General features: G+C 40.3%; 2 protein-coding genes and 3 non-coding genes across 18 annotated transcripts in view; 4 read left to right on the top strand and 1 right to left on the bottom strand.

Moving 5' to 3' along the window:
- LOC148379431 (ELKS/Rab6-interacting/CAST family member 1-like) overlaps positions 1 to 11967 on the top strand; it is a 52756-nt gene extending 40789 nt beyond the window's left edge. For 10 of the 13 annotated variants that reach the window (XM_088366563.1, XM_088366564.1, XM_088366566.1 and 7 more), the window contains 3 exons: positions 2985 to 3092; positions 5800 to 5988; positions 11359 to 11967. In XM_088366563.1, coding sequence (XP_088222689.1) covers positions 2985 to 3092; positions 5800 to 5988; positions 11359 to 11496 — 435 coding nt within the window. In that variant the 3' untranslated portion in view covers positions 11497 to 11967. Of the gene's footprint in view, positions 1 to 2984; positions 3093 to 3183; positions 3265 to 5799; positions 5989 to 11358 lie in introns of those variants that run through there. The other 3 variants (XR_015855329.1, XR_015855330.1, XR_015855331.1) reach the window with 1 other exon arrangement.
- A 1789-nt stretch (positions 11968 to 13756) lies between these two features.
- On the top strand, positions 13757 to 13872 carry trnal-caa (transfer RNA leucine (anticodon CAA)). The gene is made up of 2 exons: positions 13757 to 13794; positions 13827 to 13872. It is a non-coding gene; the product is annotated as a tRNA-Leu (tRNA).
- A 288-nt stretch (positions 13873 to 14160) lies between these two features.
- On the top strand, positions 14161 to 14277 carry trnal-caa (transfer RNA leucine (anticodon CAA)). The gene is made up of 2 exons: positions 14161 to 14198; positions 14232 to 14277. It is a non-coding gene; the product is annotated as a tRNA-Leu (tRNA).
- wnt5b (wingless-type MMTV integration site family, member 5b) overlaps positions 14222 to 21622 on the top strand; it is a 35531-nt gene continuing 28130 nt past the window's right edge. Inside the window, exon 1 of one of the 2 annotated variants that reach the window (XM_088366626.1) lies at positions 14222 to 14813. The gene's annotated coding sequence lies outside the window, so the exon portion shown is untranslated. The remainder of the gene's footprint in view (positions 14814 to 21622) is intronic. The other variant, XM_088366625.1, reaches the window with a different exon arrangement.
- On the bottom strand, positions 20677 to 20747 carry trnag-gcc (transfer RNA glycine (anticodon GCC)). Its single transcript has one exon. It is a non-coding gene; the product is annotated as a tRNA-Gly (tRNA).

The raw sequence follows: 21622 nt of genomic DNA on the forward strand, positions 1-21622 counted from the left end.
GAGTTGGCGATACAGAGACTCAACTGTCTTTCTTCAAATGTGTGCGCCGTGATGGGTGTGAGCATTTTTTTTCCCCTCCTGGTCCGTCTCGCTGCCTGTCTTTCCCTCTGTGGTATCATAATTTTCGGTCCCTCAATGATGGATCACAGCTGAGACTTCCTCAGTATTCCCGTCTGTGTATGTTTGTGTGAGCGCCGGTCGGCGGAGCGAAGGCTGGCAGCGTATTTTTAGCTCCCACCTATTCACTCTGTCCCTCCCTTGTGTGTGTGTGTGTGTGAGATTGTGTGTGTAACTGTCACACACGGATAAAGCGCCTGGACAGTTGTAAAACAGGACAAGTGAGTAAAGTAAAATCAATGAAGCCCAAAGAAAAGTTTGCATCACTCTCCTGTAGAATATGCACCAAATAATGGACTATATATTTGACTCTAGAATATGCACCAAAAAATAAAGCATTCATTTGAATACTGGCTTAATCGACAAGTAATCGATTATCAGATTAATCGACATCTATTTTAATAATCAAGTAATCGTTCAGAGCCATTTTGAGCTGTCAAAATTAATCGACAAATAATCGATTGCCAAATTAATGAACATCTATTTTAAAAATGGAGTAATTGTTTAGAGACATTTTCTTAATTTAAGAATGGTCCAAATCCTCCAATATTAGCGTCTTAATAGTGATTATTCATTATTTTTTATTATTCATGAAAATAAACAGATTATCTTTTTTGTTTAATCAAAATAAGACATTTGCAAACATCTGCTTTTACTTTGGAAAACAATAACCGCACTCATAACTAAATCGGTTTGGCGAGTTTATTAGACCCTCATGTGTGATATTATTAATTTGGTTATTGAGTTGTTTTTAGTACTAAACAGTACATAATTATCAACAATAAATGAGGGAAATTACTTTGTAATGCACTTTCATGCATCCGATTATTCGATTAATGGATGGAATAGTCAATAGGATGATGGATTTATAAAAATATTCCATCATGGCAGTGCATAAAGCAATGATCATCATTTTTCCAAGCAATATGTAGCGAGCTGATAAGGGTTTCTGGTCTTGTTGCGAAAGATTAAAAAGTTAAATCTCTGCAAAAGAAGACATTGTGGTTATCATCATAAAACCAGGCCACATTTTACAGCGCAAGAAACACATGTGGTTGAGATTTGCAGCTTGTGCATGGCCTTCATGGTTGTTCCGCACCTTTGTGGTCAAGGCCGGGCTGCGATATTGTTACATTATCCGTGTTATTTGCATGGGAAATGTCTAAAAGAAGATGATTTGTTGTCTTTCAAAAAATAATATTTGTCTTCAATTGACTGTTTGTATCCTTGGTGACCTCTCGTCTTGCTAACCAAAGCGGAAAAATAGAGCTGTAATCAATTTTATTATCGTCCGCGGTGACTACGCCAATCACAATGACGCATTTTCTCACAATGCCAAGCAGAAATTGAGGTTAATCTTTTTTTTTTTTCTTTTCATCTTATCTAAGCATGACTCAGCATTTTTGATAATTGTGTAGATTATCAAGCGGGCGATGATACAATAATCAAATCTGTGATTCCCCCCCGGAGCTTCAATCTAGTGGAATAATTTTTTTTTTTGTACCTTGTACCAGAATCATGACTCAGCATTTTTTCCTTACCTCGCTTCATTTGTTTCCCGCCGTTGTCATGGGTGGTAGGAGAAAGGGAAACAGGAGATTGTAGGAATGAAATAATGGCGTGATGATTAGATTTTGTTTGAATGAGCGGGAGAGCTGAGGTCAGCTTTGCTGCTAATTAAAAAGAAGCTGAAGCTATAAGGGGGGAGGGGCTTGATCATTTCATTGCTCCCTTATCTTTTATTGTATGGCGTCACATGTATATTTCTTCTTCTTTGATAGAGTCTGCAGTCCTGACAATTAAATGGAGAGAATAAGATGTGGAAATGAAGACGTGTCGGGAAGCAGGATTAACGACGGCCAGTGAATTAGTCACAGATACAAAATAAAACGTGAAAAGACGAAGAAATGCAATATCAGAGTTGGATGCCGGGTTGTTCAACTGGAATTGCAAAGCGCTCATGCCAGTCATGTGACCCGGCGAGAGCTCGAGACACTTAAAACTCGGGGTCACGGGGGTCAAACAACACGTTGGCTGCTACTTTGTTGTCGATCGGAAGAATGATTGTGCGTTCACACGAGGAGAAGCGCTGTTCAATCTTTAATGCGGGCCATTCATTATTAACGCAGTCACTGCAGTAGATGTTTTTCAAGAGGTTTTTTTTTTTTTTTTTTAAATGGGTTGCCGCGAAAGAGGGACTCGTTTATCCACCGGTAGATTTTTGTCAAAGGCGGCTTTGCGTCGCTTTGGATTTGAGATCGGCATGGATCTTGACTAATCGGAAAAATGATTATGTCATTCAAAGAGTCGATGACAGATGAAGAGTAGGCATGTTCGATACCGATACTGAGTACCGATACTAGTATTGGTATATAAAATTTCACACAATGACAAAAATTTCCGAAGAATTTTCTTTCCAATGCAGATAATAATCCATCATATTTCCAGGTCGTGTGCTTCTATTGTGGGTTTTAAAATATTATATTCCAAACGCCCAGTCGACAATATGGGAAACTCGGCGAATGAGATAATTTATTCCCATACTCATACATACCAGCGACATGTATTTCCATGTAGTTCCTGTTGCCTCCCTTCCTCCCTCACTCCAAGGTCCGCTGTAAGGCTGGATTTACAACTATAATTTAGGAAACAGAGCAGCAGAGGCCAAGGGATTGGGATTGAGGTCGGAGGGGGGCTGAAAAAGGATACGGGGCAGCGGAGGGTCGCTCCGGGAGTGGATGTGATGAGAGGAACGCAGGAAAGAAGAGAGGAAGTGGAAAAGACAGTGACTCTTAAAGCTTTCCGAGCTGCCGTATCACTTTGAAAAGGTCGTATTTAACGTTTTGTGTGGGTGTGTGTGTGTCCAGACTCAAAACAGGATGAAGCTGATGGCGGATAACTACGAGGACGAGCATCCGAAGGTGGCGTCTCCCAACTCGGAGCTGCCTAATAACCACAAGCCCTCCCCGGATCAGGTGACTCATTCATTTAATAAGCTAGCGTCTCATTGCTAGCTACTTTAAGCTAACCGCCTTCGCTGCTCTTTCTGGACTCACGCTGCCTCAGGACGATGAGGAGGGCATTTGGGCCTAGCTGGTCCTACGCGTCCTCCTCTTTTGTCTTTCTCTCACCGTTTTGTACAGAAGGGTGAGCATTTTCTACGCCGGTGTCCGGTCGTCATTGTGGCGTTGCTCATCTGTCGCTTTTTGTTTCCTAGCATGCCATTGAATGCATTTTTTTTTGCCCCATTTTTATGAAATGTGCTCCATTTACATTTCTTTTCAATTCACTTTTTATCATCTGTTCAGTCTTGAATCATCCCATCAATTCACTTCCAATGTCAATATGTGTCTAAATGCCAAATATCGGCGCCGATAATCGGCCCGGCCAATAATCAGGGATTACCTTGCAATACAGTTTCTGCACAACATATTTTTTATGAATTACTTATGAATGCGTAAAATGTGTTTTTGAGGTTTATGGTGATTTAGTATCGTGCGTAGAGTATCGGAGAATTATTACCGCGCCGTTGCTATTAATTAGCTCCCCCAATGCAGAAAGAAGGAGGAGGCCACGCCCCATCTCTTCTGTACAGTTGCTGCACACGCACTCTGCGGGTAATTTGCCATAGCACATTACATCCAAACACGAGTGCCTGTGTTGGCGTCCGTATGCCGGTAGCATATTTGTCGAGGAGATTTTTTTATGGCTTTTTGCATTTTTAATGGTCCTTGCTAGTACTTGATGCGTCGCTGAAGAAAGACAAGCATGGAAATGTAAGACCTGATGTGTGTTTTTTTTTTTTTTAAACTAAATAACTGCCATCTGAGCTCAATAGTTTTAATACTCACTAATGTAGTTCAAAACATGTCTTTGTAGTTTTCTGTGTGCGGAGAGTTGAAACAAACAAACACATTTTATTTATTTTTTTACCATAAATAATAAAAAGTCAATAAATAATGTGACCCAAGGTCTTCGTATCCAGGCAGAATGTCTCTCTTTGGAGTTGTTTGACGACGTGGTCGGGGTGCCGGTAGGCCTTCATGGGAGGCTAATAAAAAGCAACACGCACACACACACACACTCCTGACACCCGCGCACGGCGGCGTGGAATTATTTTTCCTCGGAGATGCTTTCATAGCGTGGTAATGCGCTCGTTTGATAGCGCGGCGGGCTCGTTAAACCGCCGCTGTTTGTAATAGCAAGCGGTGTAATACAAGCAAAACACTTGTACTGTATAGATATATATCCTATAGCGTTGAATAAAAACAAAACATTTCGACAAAATGAGCACCTGCGTTAAAACATAGACTCGATAATGTCCAATTTCCTCCGGTTCTTTCTGTCTGTTTCTCGTTTGTTAGGAATGATTTGATCTGCAGCAGACCTGGAAAGTGTCAACAGACATTTTTAAAGCTTTTTTTTTTTTTTTTTAGCAACAAAGTGTGAGAACAGCTGTTGTGCATAAGAAGAGATTCAGTTATATGACAAACTTTTAGCTACGGTCACGCCCGGGTTGTTCTTTCTCGCTCCCTTTGAGGGGAAACATGCAGCCTTTATTTCCTAATGGACTTTAATTGGCTTTAGGGGTGCCATTCATAGCCTTTATAATGACGCTGACAATTGTATTTTCTGTCTCTGCATGCTTCATTATGCACCTACCGAAATTGTACACGGGGTGAAGGTGGCTTACGAACCAAAAATCCCACTTGAGCCGTAGCGCGCATGCATTCGGTGTCATTCGCTAACGAATACATAGCGGAATAGGAAGTGACAGCAACTTTGATTTCCCGTCAGGTTCCATTTGGAGATGCGGAAATAAGATTCCCTGTTTCTTGAGGGAAAAAAAATCAAGCACGTATCCTATTATATAGTATGTCGATTCACTCGGTGATAAATAGTAGTGGGTATTTTTTTAAGGGCTTTAGTTTTAAAGTTGCTGAATGGACTTTTATTTGGCCTTACATTACAATTTGAATGTTATAAATGTGAGTTTTAGTGGATGTCGCTTCAAAAGGTGAACTGGTGAGTGACGTGGGTGTCCGCGAACGAATATGCTAACCGTTGTGAGCTCGGGTTAGCGGTTGTGAGCTAGCTAAGCATTAGTCAATCCGCATGAATGAGCTAATTAGAATAATTAATATTTTGTTGCCGTTTGTTCCGGCGGGAAATCAAATTTTTGACATTTGGACTGTCTTTTGCGCACATTTTTTCCCCTGACTCATTGCCACGGTGCTAACTTATTTATATACAAAATTGTTTGAATTTTAATTGAATCGTTCAAGTTATTCAATTAATCGTTGCAGCCTGGTAGTTTTGCCCGCCCAGCCATGACCACAACTGAGAAATCTTAAACCTTTTATAGGACACAATAACGCAAGCTCAAGGATGTGAGTGTTATTCTTGCTTTTACTGACACTTTTTAAATCTGTAAAACTGTCTTGTAAACATTTTACTCTAATAGGTAGACACTGCAAGAAGAAGTAAACGATTTGGACATAATCGGGATTGTTTTCCCCTCAATTTTACGATGTTCGATTCTTTTGCCAAAGTCCTCTTCCCATGTAGTTTTTATTGAACAAGCAATAAATTCATTTGGTAATACAAGAAACAATATTAGAATTGTATTCAACTACATTGTGATGCTGATTTAAATTCGATTAATCGTTTGTCTTTCCACAGATTCTCTCTCCTCTCCTGGATCTGGACCAGAACCGCAGCAAGTTGAAGCTGTACATCAGTCACCTGACCTCGCTGTGTCAGGAACGAGACCCCGTCATATTGCAAGACTTCGCCCCGCCGCCCGCCTATCACCGCGCCGACTCCGCCGACTCCTGGTGCGCTAAACTGCACGGCATGACGCAAGAACAGGTGGGAGATCAAATTCATGCGCGGAAAGTACCAAAAGATCACTTAACGTCCATTTCCATTCCGTGACACTTTAAATACGTCTTCAAATATCGTAAAGTGCTCGTTTGTACATTCGTTAGCGACTCCGCGCAAGACAGATTTATATTTTGAGTGCATTTTCGCCAATGATTTCATTTTGTGAGCGCAGAAATACACTTAGTAGACGCATAGTAAAATTCACAACTCACATTCACGAGCTCATTTGAGTAGTTTAAAGTGAACCCAAAAACCACATGCTGCTTTAAAAAAAATGTATATTACTGCACTGTAAAATCCTTGCTGCAAATACCATCTGTGTACGTGTGTGGGCGAGCGAAGGGCACACCCTGGCATGCTCTTGGCGCCTCCTTTGACTTTATTGAAAAGATTTATTCCGCCGGGTCACCTGGCGACAAGCGGCTGGCTGCAGAACAATCCCGCGTTCACATCGTTTCATTTAGCGCGGGGTGAGCGTTCCTTTTTTTGGTTTTTCGAAAAGATTGTTGGCAGCAGGATGGCGGCAAGGAGGGGTCGTGCATTTATTCGACTGCTGAAAAGTTGTCATCGGGGAGAGGCAGGGGAGAAAATGACATAAAAATGAGGACAGGGAAAGAAATTGTTAGCTCACTGTCACGGTAAGTGCTTGCGTGAATATATTTTGCCGTGGCTTGTGGGCCTCTTCATGCTGAAAACATATCAAGGTGTTACATGATCACTCCATTTTGTATGCATTAAAGCACACGACTCGTTTCCCTACCATCCTCATGAATACACGGTTGTGTCCGCTCGAGTGGCGAGACAAGTCCTGAAGGTGTTTTTCATCTGCAACCAAAAATAGAAGACGTCCCCTGTGGTCCACAGACTAAAGGTGCAAAAAGAAAAGAAAAAACGCCCTTTCAATTAAAATTGATTTGTGGGCTTCTGAGAAAGGGCGTTACGTTCTTATTATAGTCAGCTTTCCACTAGTTGGCTGGAGTTAAATATTTAGCTTTGTAATTGTGAGATTTCATCATGCTGGATGGAGAAAAGGGAAAACAAAATCAAACACAGATTGGTGAGTGGTTCTAATCATAATATAAAAGATAACAATAATTAAAGAGTATACTTAATTATTGCAATTTATTTTGTTGTTTTCTATAATTCGACCAACTGGAAGCGTGTAGATGTTAAACTGAAGAGGCCCCAGGATAGAGCCTTGAGGTACTCCAAATGTAATGCTCTCAGATTGAAAAGTGACTTATTGAGACAAAATTAGTCCAGTTCTTTAAGTAAGATGAAAATTCGTCGTGAACTATCCCACCTTCACACCGTTTAAATGACACACATGTACATCATTCACTTGAACGTTTCAAAAGTGACACTTATTTTAAAGTCGATTTTCAATGGTGGCCCCAAAAAATTCATGCGGAAACATCTTTGACAAACCCAAGCATTTGTTTAGCATCGAGCAAGAAAAAAAAAATGTCCCACCCGTCTCTGGAATATAACTCATTTCCACACAATAGCCACAGCCATGTGTCAGTCGGCGGCTTTTTCTTTTTTTTTTTTTTTTTTTTTTTTTTTTTTTTTTTTTTACAAACATGGCGCCTTTGTAATCACAACGCATTGCGTCGTCAAGGCCGCTTCCCGCTGGCGTTTTGTAGCGTTTACATGCAATTATCGCCAGGCAGCGAACACGCATCCATCCCAAAGAAAATGCGGTCCAAAACTCCGAGCTATTTCTCTGCCAATAATAATAATAATAAGCGTCATGGCTGAACGGCGTCTCTAATGAGCACAACGGAGACTCCGACCTCCGCTCCTGGCCTAGGTGAAAGTATGCAGGTCGCTTGACTGACCGTGTTTTGTTGTTGCTGGAAAAACCTAATGAAGTGTTTTATTGTCTTTTATGAATCCCGAGTGCCTCGTCGTCTAATTTTGTCTATCCCCGGAAAAAACGTCAAATTTCGGCTCCTCCTATTTACAATCGGACAAGCCGTGGTAATGACGCAAAATAGAAGACAATTACAGAGTGCGCATGTCATTGTCACGCTGCCGTCCAAAAGCAACAAGAACTTCTTTTGCATGCATACTTGTTGGCTTATATATCCTGAAAGGACAGACAAAAAAAGGTTTTCAAAGGATGTCAAATATAACAAACCAAAATAAAACACCGCAAGTCTGCTGTGCAAAAGCTGCAGCCTTTTTTTAAAAAAGATAATAAACCTCCAGTTTGCTTGTAGAGGTATTAATTTAACAATATGTTTATTATCGTGGTGGTAGGGAAATCACACTTTTCACTGTCTCGGAGCCACGCCATGTTTGTTTTCTCAACGTCGCGGCCCCCCGAGCGCAGACTAGCAGACGACAACGTGTTTGTGCACCGAATGTCGCGGTCACCGAATGATGAGCGTTACAAAAACAGGACAGGGCGTCGTCGATGGAACCTTTTTTCAACATGATAATGCAGGATGGAACATTTGCAGGTTTCCCTCCGATATAAAGACGGCAACCGTTTGTTTATGTCTCCCTTTAATTATTCATGGAATATTACTGTATTTGCCTAATCTCATTTCCTGCTCTCTTGAGCCTCCTTCCGTGGAGATATGATATTAAAACAGCAATTATCACATTAAGTTGAATCACCCTCAACACAAACAAACAAACTGGCTTTGTCTTAAGCTTTTACGGCCGAAAGCAGACCAGCTTTTTTAACCCCCCCCCCCTCCGCCTCCCCAAAGGAGCACTTTCTTTACACTTTTATTCCCTTTGTAGCCTGTTAACTGGACTACTGTACACAGACTCAATACACATAGTTAGTTATGTGCTTTGTGGGCTTCCCGCAGCTTCATAGCTAGGAGCATCAAGACTTTGAATTTATCACATTTTTCTAGCTGAAATTAAAATCTTGCAATCACAAGCAGTAATATATATATATATATATATATATATATATATATATATATATATATATATATATATATATATATATATATATATATATATATATACGTATATTTATTTATTTATTTTTATTTGTTTGTTTTTTCTGAAATTAAAATCTCGCAATCACAACAAGCACTAATATATATATATATATATATATATATATATATATATATATATATATATATATATATATATATGTTTATGATTTTATATATATATATGTTTATGATTTTATATATATATATGTTTATGATTTTATATATATATATATATATATATATATATATATATATATATGTTTATAATGTTTATATATATATTCACACGCACAACTTTTATGTTCCACCTTGTTGACATTCAAGGTCTGCGATATGAGTCAAGGTACACACACACACACACACACACACACACATGCAGAGACACACATTTCTCGCCTCATCCCTACGCTGATAACCGGCGTGTCGGAGCGCATATATATCGCGCGTGTGTGCAGTTGATAATCCATCACGATAATGGAGCTTTAATGGCTGTTGTAAAAATCATCTTCTACAACCTAACACACTCTCACACACATATCTCAGCTCTTTATCTCTGCTTTTCAATGGCGCTTGCTTGCCACTATAGCCCACATACACAGTCACCTTCATTATTATCGGGACACAAAAAGGAAATTTAAGGGTTGATTTTCTTTTCTATGTTCTCAGGGTACATTGTGGGATGAAGTCCATATATATACATGATAGATGTGCTTTGTTGGACAAGTCTCATTACGTCCACGCAATTTCTAGATATCATATGAAGTGTCAGCGAGGTCAAGGTTGCGAGAAGCAGAAGGAGATTGGCGACACCTCCGTTCTTTATCTGCGCCCTATCTTATCTTTACGGTTGTGTTTTTTCTGGGGGATTGCAGCTAAAGCCGATGAGAGCCCTTTAAAAATTGGGAAATGTTTTGTTAGTTTATTAGTGCAACACAGCACCATGTGACCAATGGCAATTGTCGCCATTTTGAATTATATTTAGGTCATGTTATATGTAGCAATGCTTTACAATTTTTGTCCTGCTGTTGTGTGGTTGGTATTATTATTATTATTATTATTATTATTTTAATAGCATTTAGAGTAGTTGTGACGCTCTTCTTCATTTGTGTTTGTATGATACTGCCCCCGGTGGCCAAGTTGAGCGTGGCAATTAATCAATCTACACAAACTGTTTGAATTGTGACATTCTGTTTATATTGTGTTGTATGTGTTTTTAGGTGCAATATCATAGAATAAGACTAAAGAATTTAGGGAATATGAAATTATTTTAATACAAATTAATTAGTTCATCAGTTAGATTGTATTTTAAAACAGTTTGGTCTTACTATATAGTGTCATTTTCCTAATTAAAAAAGGTTTTTGGCGAGGCTGGAACGGATTAATGAAATTTCTATTCATTTCAATGGGGAAGGATCATTTGAGATTTCTGAGTTACAAGTGTGGTTTCAGAACAAATTCAACTTCTGTCACCACTGTATTACAAACAAACAAGCAAAAAACAGTGCAATATTTGGATGGAGAATATTTTTTCGTGTGATTTTTCATGACTCATTAACATCGTCATTACAACCAGATGTTCCACACATGAGTATTAATGTGCCGTTGAGATTGCTGGCTAATAGATGAGAGCGCTGAAAGGAGTTAAGATTTAACCTTTGAAATGTTTGGCAATGTTTAAGCCCTGTTTGCACACTCACGCACACACATATACACACGCACACACACACACACACAGTGGCTAATGTTAGCTCCTTGAGCAGCACTCGTATTGATACAGATGTATTGGTCGTTAAGGCAGTCAGGTTAGACACGGCGGCCTGAGTTGCTGCCAAAGCAAACAGGACCGGCGCTTTCTCACAGAAATGTTCCGCTCGCCACGGGGCAGGCGGAACCTCATTTCTTTTTTTTTTTTTTTTTTTTTTTGTCGACATCGTCTGATATGCACCATTGTGTGTGTTAAACATGATCACACAGCTTCCTGTGAGAAAAGATGGACATGGTCCTATAGGATTTAAAAAAAAAAAAATCCATTGTTTATTTTGGATTTCATTTGTACAGATTTTGTTTTAGTTCATTTATTTATTCATTTTATATGACAATTGTGATTCCTTAGCTAGCTCAATAAGGCTTAAATAAAGGACTTAAATTTAATAGCTGACTTTTTTAAAATGTTATTTTATTAAATATGGATCAACTGCCAGTGTGGAGTCGAGATTTTTGACTCATACATTTTAACGTACTTTCAAGCTAAATGCTAGAATGTAGCATTTTTTTCTTTTGTTTGCGACTACATTATCCCATTATTATAAATAAGTAAACATTGTTTGTTTATAGACATATTCCCAGATCATTATTATGAATATTAAATTCATATTCATATTTGCAGTTGGAGGCGGAGTTGATGCTGTGCGAGCGGGAGGGGGCGGAGCTGCAGGAGTACGCCAACCAGGTGCTGCAACAGATCGCCGACCGCTGCCCCGACATTTTGGAGCAGGTCGTCAATGCCCTGGAGGACAGCAGCTGACACCGTTGTTAACGAGTCGAGCGAAACTTTCCGTCATCATCGTCCTTAAATGACTTCACGTGTTATTTTTTTCATCGGTGTATAAGTGAGTGCACACTGTTCCTCGAGTCCGCCATTTTGCTGCTATCTTTTACGCCGTTTTCTTCTTCTACGGTTTCCGTCAGCCTTTCTTTGTGCCAGGAACACACGCAATAATCCCTTTACTATCAATTTACGCGGACGATAACATGAGGAGGAATCGGTTTTGTTTTTCTTTCTGGGCGGGGAGGGAGAGAATATAAATATTTTGCTTTTGCTAATATATATCTATATATAAATGTTAAACACTAATGTTTTAATTCCAGTTGTATGTCCTTTGTTGTCACCAGCAGGAAATTTTGCAGGTTTGAATTGTTTACTAAAATGGAATTCTCGGGATTGTGGATGGAAGAATTAAAATGAAATAAAATGCCGATCTATCTTTTTTTTTTTAATTGTGAATTTTTTTTTTTAGCCAAATTCACATTTTTGTCAACATTTACTAACACACCTAATTATGTTTTAGGAAAGTCACTTCAAAGACAAATTTCCCCAAACGGATCCTCCAACATTCCCGCTATCCCGTTATCGGCTCTTTTCGGGTCCGTCGTCTTATCTTGACCTCGCCGCCGCTTTATTTTCCTCTCCTCCCACTGTAATGACACGATTCCAGAGCTCGCTCTCCGCTATCTATCCTTTGCAACGGCCTCTTCCTGTTGCACTTAACATTCTTTCCACCTTAGGATGTATAAAAGCCACGTTTACCTGTCCTTCACATATCATTCTGCTTTCTCCATCTACCATCGTAAAAAAATAAAGACAGCGAATGGAAGAAACCCTCGTGTATTCAAATACTACCCAATTTTTAATCTGACTTTTACTACAGTCTAACCCCCTTTGCTTGGTGTTTTTTTTTAATCATTTGAGCTCTTTGACTTCTATATTGAAGTGCAGGCCTCGGGTTCTTGCATATAGTGGTGCATTCAAGGGGGGGAAACATCCAGCACGGCCAACGAGGCGCTCCAAAGTAAACCGCTCGTGGGATCTGCACTAAATCACGCACATTAATGGGTCTTATCACAGTAAATAAATATGCCACACAAATATTTAACCTCACATGCATGCAAATGATGATAAATGCGGCCCCTGTTTTATTACTGGGGATTAATTTGGGAGCAGACGCACAGTTATGCTGCATTTTCATTCAATCCAATACGAGATGGGTATCGGAAAGTAGTGCCTTAAATGCAACAAACGTTACCCGGTGTTGTGAACTCCTGATAAGAATCGATGATATCGGTGATCCCCCTCGCACAGAGATGTCCTTGAGATAATGCGTTCATGAGAGCATTTAGAAGAAGTAAGAGAGGGGAGGAGGTTGAATTAAATGTGAGAAGGACATTGGGAGTACAAATCCAAACAATGGGCTGCTAAAATAAGCTGTTAGCCACCGACACTCCAAACATCCAGAAGACTCTTCACCTTCAAACTGAAGACGAGGCTTTGAGCTGTGACCTTGGCTGCAACAGCAATCCTTTGGTATGTCAGGATTGCTGTGCGGTCCCGGATTCAAGGATTCACCTCCCACCATCATAATCTGGGAATTTAGGTCTCGAAAGGAAGCGTTGTGTTCAAGTCACACTCATGTATCTTCACTGTGAATAAAAAAAGAATACAGATGTTGCCTGATGTATAGCTAATAAAATGGCTGGAATTCAATTTTTTATTAATATGTATTGTTTGGCTTTCAAAAATGGAAATTTTGTAAAATCATTAAATTGTTCAGGTCTTACACAAGTCAGGATGGCCGAGCGATGTAAGACGCCAGATTCAAGATTCAGTTCTTTTCGCACTACGAAAGTGGGATTTTGGTCTCCAGGTGGAGGCGTGAGTTCAAATCCCACTCCTGACAGGTTTCTTTTAGGCTTTCACACTCAGCTACATGAAATTGTTTTTAAGTGGATTCTCGTGACACAAAAATGGCTCGTTGGCTAACTTTTATTTCTGGACACAGAATGGCAGCTGCATTAATGTCTTTTTAATTACAGTACGGTTTTGACACGAAATGGCTGCTAAAGAACAGAACAGCGATAAATTATCATGTATGTTTCCTATCTTTGAACCAAAACTCGATGGAAATTTAAAAAGAAAATGAATGAGGGGTTATATTTTAATGGCCACGGTTGCGTCAGCATGGCCGAGCGGTATGGCTTACATTCATTTGTCCCACAGTCTTTGACATGTCAGGATGGCCGAGCGGTCTAAGGCGCCAGACTCAAGGTTAACACCTTCCTTCAACTGGAAACAGGGAATTCTGGTCTCCGAATGGAGGCGTGGGTTCAAATCCCACTCCTGACATCTTTTTTTTTTTTATCTTTCACACTCAGAAACGTGAAATTGTATTCTTCCCACACAAATTTTGCTTGTTTGCGAACTTTTATTTTTGGACACAGAATGGCCGCTGCATGAATGTATTTTGAATTACAGTATGGTTTTGACACTGAATGGCTGGTATGTTTTAAAAAGTACAGAGGTAAATTAGCACGTATGTTTCCGATCTATGAACAATAAATAACGCGATGGGAATTTATATAAATACAACAACGGGGTATGGGTTGTATTTCATTTCTCCCGCTTCTTGAACATGTCAGGATGGCCGAGCGGTCTAAGGCGCCAGACTCAAGGTTAAACACCTTCCTTCAACTGGAAGTCGGGAATTCTGGTCTCCGAATGGAGGCGTGGGTTCAAATCCCACTCCTGACACATTTTCTCCCCCCGCTCCAAATTTTGTCCACTTTGATAGACACACCTTCTTCACTTTAGAAACACCCACTCTGTCCTCTCCCTCCACATTTTGACACACTGCGCGGAGAAGCAGATTCGGTAGTCGGAACCACAACTTTTGGGGTCACGACAACTTTTAAAAAATAAATAAATATCGATCTCGTTCGATTGTTTAGAAAAGCAACTTCTTGCTTTTCTGCATATTCCAGTTCTTTTCCTGTGTTGGAGGACTTTTTTGTTTGTTTTTTATAATTGAGTTTGTTTGATTAGTGACACCTGTTGATCATAACTAGCTAGAATTCGTCTTTATGTTGGACTTTTAAGGATTTTTCACGAACGGAGACTCATTTTTTTATCACTTCTACCGGTCATAAATGGACAGTGTGACCCGAAAAAAGTGGACTATACGGTGATATCTGTCAAGATAAAGACACTGCAAGAAGTGGGTTTCTGGGTCGCACTTTCAACACTGGACAAATTTCTTGGACTTCAGCAAAGGGATTCAGATTCATAAGGTAAGAGAAAAAAACTCAATTCAGTTATTTCTGATATTTATGTGTATTATTTTTTATCATGTCACAATGTAATAGTAACTGGGTGCTTAGAATATGTTTTATGGCCATGTTAAGTTGCTGTGTAAAGTCCCCCGTTTCTAAGTTTAGTCTATAAGTGGAGAAAAGTGCCTATATGTCAAGTGTGTGACAGTGGTGAAGTGCAATGTGTGTGTTTTTAGCCTCAATGAAGGCTGCCCTCTCACTATGCGGTGCAGCTTGCCTTCTATTTTAGGTCAAAATGATGCACAAATGTTTCTCTCAGAGTGGAAAGATATGTTTTTATGCAACTATGCATCGTTCGGGGATTTCTGTTGGGAGATGTGTAATGTAAACTTGTGAAAGTAGTTAGACACAAATGAGAAGGCTTGCTTGTATTTTATGGTGCCCTCTGACCTCTGGGTGCATTATACAAAAAGAAATGTTTTCTGCATGAAAAAGTTCTAATGTAACTTTTAAAAGCACATTTCAAAAGTGCTCCACAATTATACATAATTGTAAAGTTATGCTTAAGGAGTGAATGAGATTTCTTTTCCTTTGTGTGTGGATCCCAATGGGAGCCTCAATGGTGCACAAACACACACACACATAAAGGTGCATATGAACATCACAAAGTTTCTTTGAATGATGATCCCTGATTGGTTGATGTGCATCCTGGGAATTCATCTCCATTTGGGAATGAGCTTGACCCCTCCTGTGTGTGTCAGCATGAGGCAAGCCAGGTCCCGTGAGCCTTTGGGAACCAATCACTCAAGGATGTTAACACGCTTAAACTGTGAATGTCGCTATTTCTTTGACAAACGACGAGCTTCAGATGCTGCGGTTGATGTCATCACGTTAGCTACCGGGGGGGCGAGGCCTGGGCATATTTTGGATGAAGTCCTGACCGATGTATGCGTGTGTGTGGTACGTGTGTGGGGATTTTACACGGGCAGTACTATCCACATAATTGTAGACATTGTCTGTATAAAAGGCGCTGGCTGGCGGCCTGCGTTTTTGTTACCGCTGCCACACGACCAATTTAACCTTCTCTAACCTTCAAAGTTGCATTTTAATTGAAGTGGAGAAGTTTAGTCTTTGTGTATTTTGTCATGTCAGCATACTTTGAGGGTGGAGATATGCAGTAAAAAAAAGGCATTTGTGTATGTTTATGAGCAGTGTTTCCATGCAACGTATTCTTTTGGCTTTCATACAAACACAGGTCACTTTATTAGGTACACCTGATGAACTCCAGTACAAGTACATTAGCCCCTCCCAAGAAAGTTAATTATGCTTAGCTTTCATTGACCCTCTCAGAACAATTAGCCTTTAGTCAAAATTAATATAACAGTGAGCAAATGTTTTTTTTTTTTATTATAAAAGTTAGATGAAAAGAAACACTGACGTCTACTGGTGGCTTCTTGTAACTACAACACCCCCAAAAACGTCCCACACCGAACTTTAACTTTAATCGTTTAAAAACAAACCAAAAAAAAAAAAGTAGTTCATAAATATATTTAGCACACTCGGTCACAGCTTGGCAGCTGCTGTCTAGTTGTATGAGGGTTAAATACAATAAAAAGGGTTGCAAATACAATAAAAGGGTTGCAAATAGGCTTTTGGATGATAGTCTCAAACTTTGCAGTTTGTTGTAGTTAAAGAGTTCGCAGACAGATGGCGCTGCCTCACTGAAACTTCACTACAATAGTGGACATAAAGAGCAAGGGGACACATGAGAGGAAGTTTGTTACCTATTTGCAGGAAGTCATTAATATGTGTTATGTGGTGAGAAAAGTATATAGAAAGCTCTGGAAAAAATGTGTACTTGTGACCATTTTTATTTTATTTTCTGCTTGGGTTAAAATTCAGTGGTAAATTGACTTCTGAGTTCAATTTGTTCTGTGACCACGTTTGCAATTCAAAACACTCCCAAATCAGCTTTCCCTATTGAAATGAATGGAAATTGTATTAATCTGTTTCATTACAATCATATAAAAAATATCAATGTACTGTACTTTGAAACAAATACAGAATGCAAATAGTTTGCGAATGATGATTAATGCATTAATTGAATGGGCATTGTGTATCTGGTGTGTGTCTTGGCCACCAGGGGGCAGTATAACATATTATTAAGTAAATACGACGAAATAGATTTGATGAAGAAAGACAAGACATCACAAGCAGCAACAATTAATCACGTTTTGCAGAGGATAAAGAATATATGCTAGTGGCTATGTTGTCTATGTTGGTAAAGGTTAGCATGATGTCAATGCTAGTTTGTTAGCCTTTCCATGCTATTAGCTATCCTAATGTTTAGGTTTATTACACAAGGTTTATGATTGGTTTGACAAACTTAATAACCATTAATAATTGAATGTATTTTTTTATATCTGGAACTTGGGAGTTATTTTATAGTTTATAGAAAATAAGCAAAATATTGTTACATTTACTCAAACCGCAAACCAGGCAAACTGGTCTCTTCATTTTTTCAGAGCTATTTTTGTGGAAATGCTAGGCAGTGATATTTTCGAGCAAAATTGAAAACATGTTTTAGTTTTAAGTCTTAACAAGTATGACTCAACAAAAATATGCTCCATTCTGTCAACACTCATACCCCCACCCCCCCCCCCCCCCCCACCCCCACACTGCATCCTACCCACCCTCTGTGGGCACCATGCCCAGAGAGAAGCAGCCTAAGCTGGCTGCCCAGCCCCAGCAGCCTTCCTCTGCCACAGCAGCAGCAGCAAAGAAGAAAGCAGGAAAGAAAAATAGGAGGGGGTTAAAACAGGAGATAAGTGCGTGGATGACAGCCGAGAGGATGAAGAGATAAGAGGATGCGCGCAATACGTGCAACAGAGGAAGAGGGGCGGGTGAAAGAAGCGGTGGGGGGGTGCATAGGAGAGGCGAGACAAAAGGAGATTAGAAAAATAGATAGATCAATAGATGGAGTGATAGAGCCAACAAAGACCAAAGATACAAAGGAGAAGGAGAGAAGGAAAGAAAAAGAACTGGGCAGACTGCCAGAGAGAGAGAGAGGGAGAGAGAGAGGTCAGAGCAATGGGACACATCTCTGGAGATTGTGTGTGTGCGTGTGTGTGCATGTGTGTGTGTGGGGTGGGTTAAAGGGAGGATGAGAGAAGAAGGCAAAGGAGGAGAGCAGCAGAGCATGGAGGCAGGACGACTTCGCATAAGCTTGAGACCTGCGACCTTGGAAATATATATACGTCTCCCCGACATGGGTATAACCTGCTATTAGGTGTGCCTAATAAAGTGGCCAGCCAGCCTCCGGTGAAGGTCGGAAAAAAAAAGAATGTCATCTCACTCATGCTAAACGAGATATGAGACGTGACACGGTGTCAGAAAATGATGATAATCCATCACTCTTGTTTACTGTACACGCGCCATACTTCAAATAAATGGCGCATAACAATAACCGTCATTTTGCGCCCGAATCACTGACTCTGCATGTTAGCACTCCATTAAATGACCATCATCACCATCATCATAATGGAGTATAATCAGCGATGCACCCACCAGTGAGCCCGAGGGGTAATATCTTTTTTTTTTTTTTCTTCCATAAATCACCATACACTCACGGGACACTTTATTAGGTACACCTGCATGCTATACTGATCAAAATCTGACCTGATAAATGTAATCACATTTTTTATTGTACACAAAAAGGCCTATTTTGCTCAAATACGGTTCACAAAGATGGTGAAGTCTATTTTGGCTGCCCAAAATATAAAAGTCCTCTCTAAAATGTGCAGCTGGTGTCAGAAAACGAGTCAGTATCAAGTGTGACCATCATTTTTCTCGCATAGTACGACATATTTATTGCAGAAGGGGGTTCCTTGGGCTGCCTGCTATAAAAGGTCACTAAAACATCCAGTTTTAAAGAATTGGGAGAAGTCATGGGACTCCTCAGGGCTCCTACGTCAGTCATGGAACTTTTAGCAGAAACCAGTTTTTGTCAGTGTGAGACATCCATAATTACACTTCCAGTGCCTAATATGAAAACAAAAAATCAGTGAATATCATTTGCGTGCTGTCAACACTTATACACACTCCAGCACAAAGCTAAAATCTTGGGGTGCCTCAGGGTTCCTACTTGAGTCATGCAACTTTTACCAGAAAGAGCTTGTGTATAGCCAATCAATAAGAGTAATCCATAATTACCTCTCACGTGCCTAAATTGTAATATTTCCTACTTCAATGTCCACACTGCGCAAAGCTTCATTAAATTGTGGCGTTCCTCAGGGCTCCTGTGTCAGTCCTCCAACTTTTAGCTTTTAGAAGAGCCATTCTTGTCACTATAACACGTTTTTGGTGCCTCAAATGTGAAAACTATCTCGATTAATCAGTGCAGTATTCACATTTGCCAACTGCATTTTCTCGAGCTCCCTTCGGACTCTTTGTGTTTGTGTGTTTTTGTGTAGATGTGCTCGTTGCCATCCCTCAGTCTACGTTGGTGTATGCGTGTGTGTTCGCCAATAGCCCCACCAGCGAAATGCAGCCAGCATGACGGAGAATGACAGGTTGATTTATGGCAAGGCTATAAGTAGAATGACTACTGCTCTGGAGTGTGTGTGTAGATGTGTGTGTGTGTGACATAGAGAAGGGAGGCAGGAGTGGAAACATGGTCGAGAAATGGAGTGTGATGACGATGGAGTGAATGATGCGGAAGGAGGGATCGGCTAGAATTTGGGGGATTAATTTGCCAATTTTAGTATATTTCCAAGCAAAACTTGACACCAGCTCAATGTGAGGGAAGACGTATTGTTCAAATTGCAATCCGTTGGTGTATTTTTTAGTATGCACAGTGCAAATGTATAGATTGATAATTGAATCGAATAATCGTGTTTGCATTTGAAATTTCTATGTGGATGCCGGCGAAGTTCCAGGCGTAAACAAACCAAAAAAAAGTCTAACTACTCGACCTTGTCAAATTTTATTATCAGCTCTATTTCAGCAACACACGCACAGGTCAGTCCAGCTCTCGGGCTTTGTTGATTATTTCTGCCGGGATGATCAAAGTCCACCAGAGACCCCTCCCTCCCCCGCCACCCTCCCAACCATCCATTCTTTACCTGTCTGCCATCTTTCCATTGATCCATCTGAGTACAGTAGTGAATACATTTGAAAAATCATCTTAATTATGACTTGCTCCCCTTTAATATTGCAATTTGATTTTCATGATTAATGCAATGCAATCATTTTCAAGGCCCATGTTCCAAATGTAATAAATTAGCCCCGCCTACCCCAAAGAATAATAATCAGATCTATTCTCTTGCTCTCTTCTATTGTCGTTTTTGTCGTGTCCGATGATTGTATTGTCTGTTTATTTATGTATTCAACTGCTGGCAACTAAATTTTCCCCCGGGAATCAATAAAGTATCTCTCTATCGCTCTACCTCTCTTTCTCTCTCTATCTATCTATCTATCTATCTATCTATCTATCTATCTATCTATCTATCTATCTATCTATCTATCTATCTATCTATCTATCTATCTATCTATCTATCTATCTATCTATCTATCTATCTATCTATCTATCTATCTATCTATCTATCTATCTATCTATCTATCTATCTATCTATCTATCTATCTATCTATCTATCTATCTATCTCGCGCTCTCGCTCGCTCGCTCTCTCTCTCGCTCTCTCTCGCTCTCTCGCTCTCTATCACAAGAGCAGCTGACAGTGAGTAAAGCTGATAGTAATACCAGTGACGTTATTTTTTTTAAAAAAAAATTATTCCAAGCAAATGTCCGCCTGTGGTTTAAAATCCCGTTTTAATGTTAGGGTGAATGGAGTTTGGGGGGGAAAAAAAAAAAAAAAAGTAAGTTGCATTGGCCGGGAATCGAACCCGGGCCTCCCGCGTGGCAGGCGAGAATTCTACCACTGAACCACCAATGCAAGTGATATTCCGTAGTGGTAAAATATCCTTGTAAAACCTCGCATGTGCTCTTGCTGTAAAATTTGCGTTCCATCTATGTGATCTACTAAAAAAAAACAAAAAACAATGTCCACCCCCCCCTTTTTTTTTTTTTTAGGATTTCTTTTTTTTACTCTTCATTTCCCCTGCATGCGGGCTGGCGCAGTAAGCCTGGCTGCTTATGAATTCCCTCTCTGTCTCAGAGCTCAGGAGCCTGAAGGTCTAACCTCCATTTGAACTCCTGCATGGGTGTGCGCGCTCGCATGTGTGTACCCCTTCGGTACCCCTCATGTAGCGAGGCCGTACTGTATGTTTGTTGACATTTTGGGGTGACAAATGAATCCAACCATAACCCCAACCTCAACCCCTTCCATCGTTGTGACTACCATTTGCCTTTCTCCTCTTTCTCTAAGGCTTCAGCGCCTAAGGCCACATTTAAGGGTCATTAAAAGAGCGCTTGTGTGTGTGTGCGTATGTGTGTGTGTGTGTGTACACTCCAGGGCAATGGCCCTTCCTCCCATGTCCAGAAAGGAAATACCAAATTACTGAGGCCCCCGCCATTTCTCTCATTCTTTCCCTCCCTCACTCCCTCGCTCGCTCTTTCTCCCACTTTCCCCATGGGATACGTTTCTATTTTTTGACCGCCTATTATCTGTTTGGCAGCTTTGTCGCCGTATCCTATTTTTATTGCAAAATATATTTGGCGTTTCTGGACTTGTATTACATGTAGCAGACGGAAAGCCAGTCTATATGTGTGTGTACGTGTGTGTGGGTGTGTGTGTGTACTGGAGGTGTTCCAGGCCGCCCGCCATGCCAGCCAGGCTGAGCTGCAGCCACCCCGCTGGGGGTGGAGGTC

Source organism: Syngnathus floridae, chromosome 22 (assembly GCF_059516105.1).
Source record: "Syngnathus floridae isolate MCC-2025c chromosome 22, RoL_Sflo_1.0, whole genome shotgun sequence".
Classification (NCBI taxonomy): Eukaryota; Metazoa; Chordata; class Actinopteri; order Syngnathiformes; family Syngnathidae; genus Syngnathus; species Syngnathus floridae.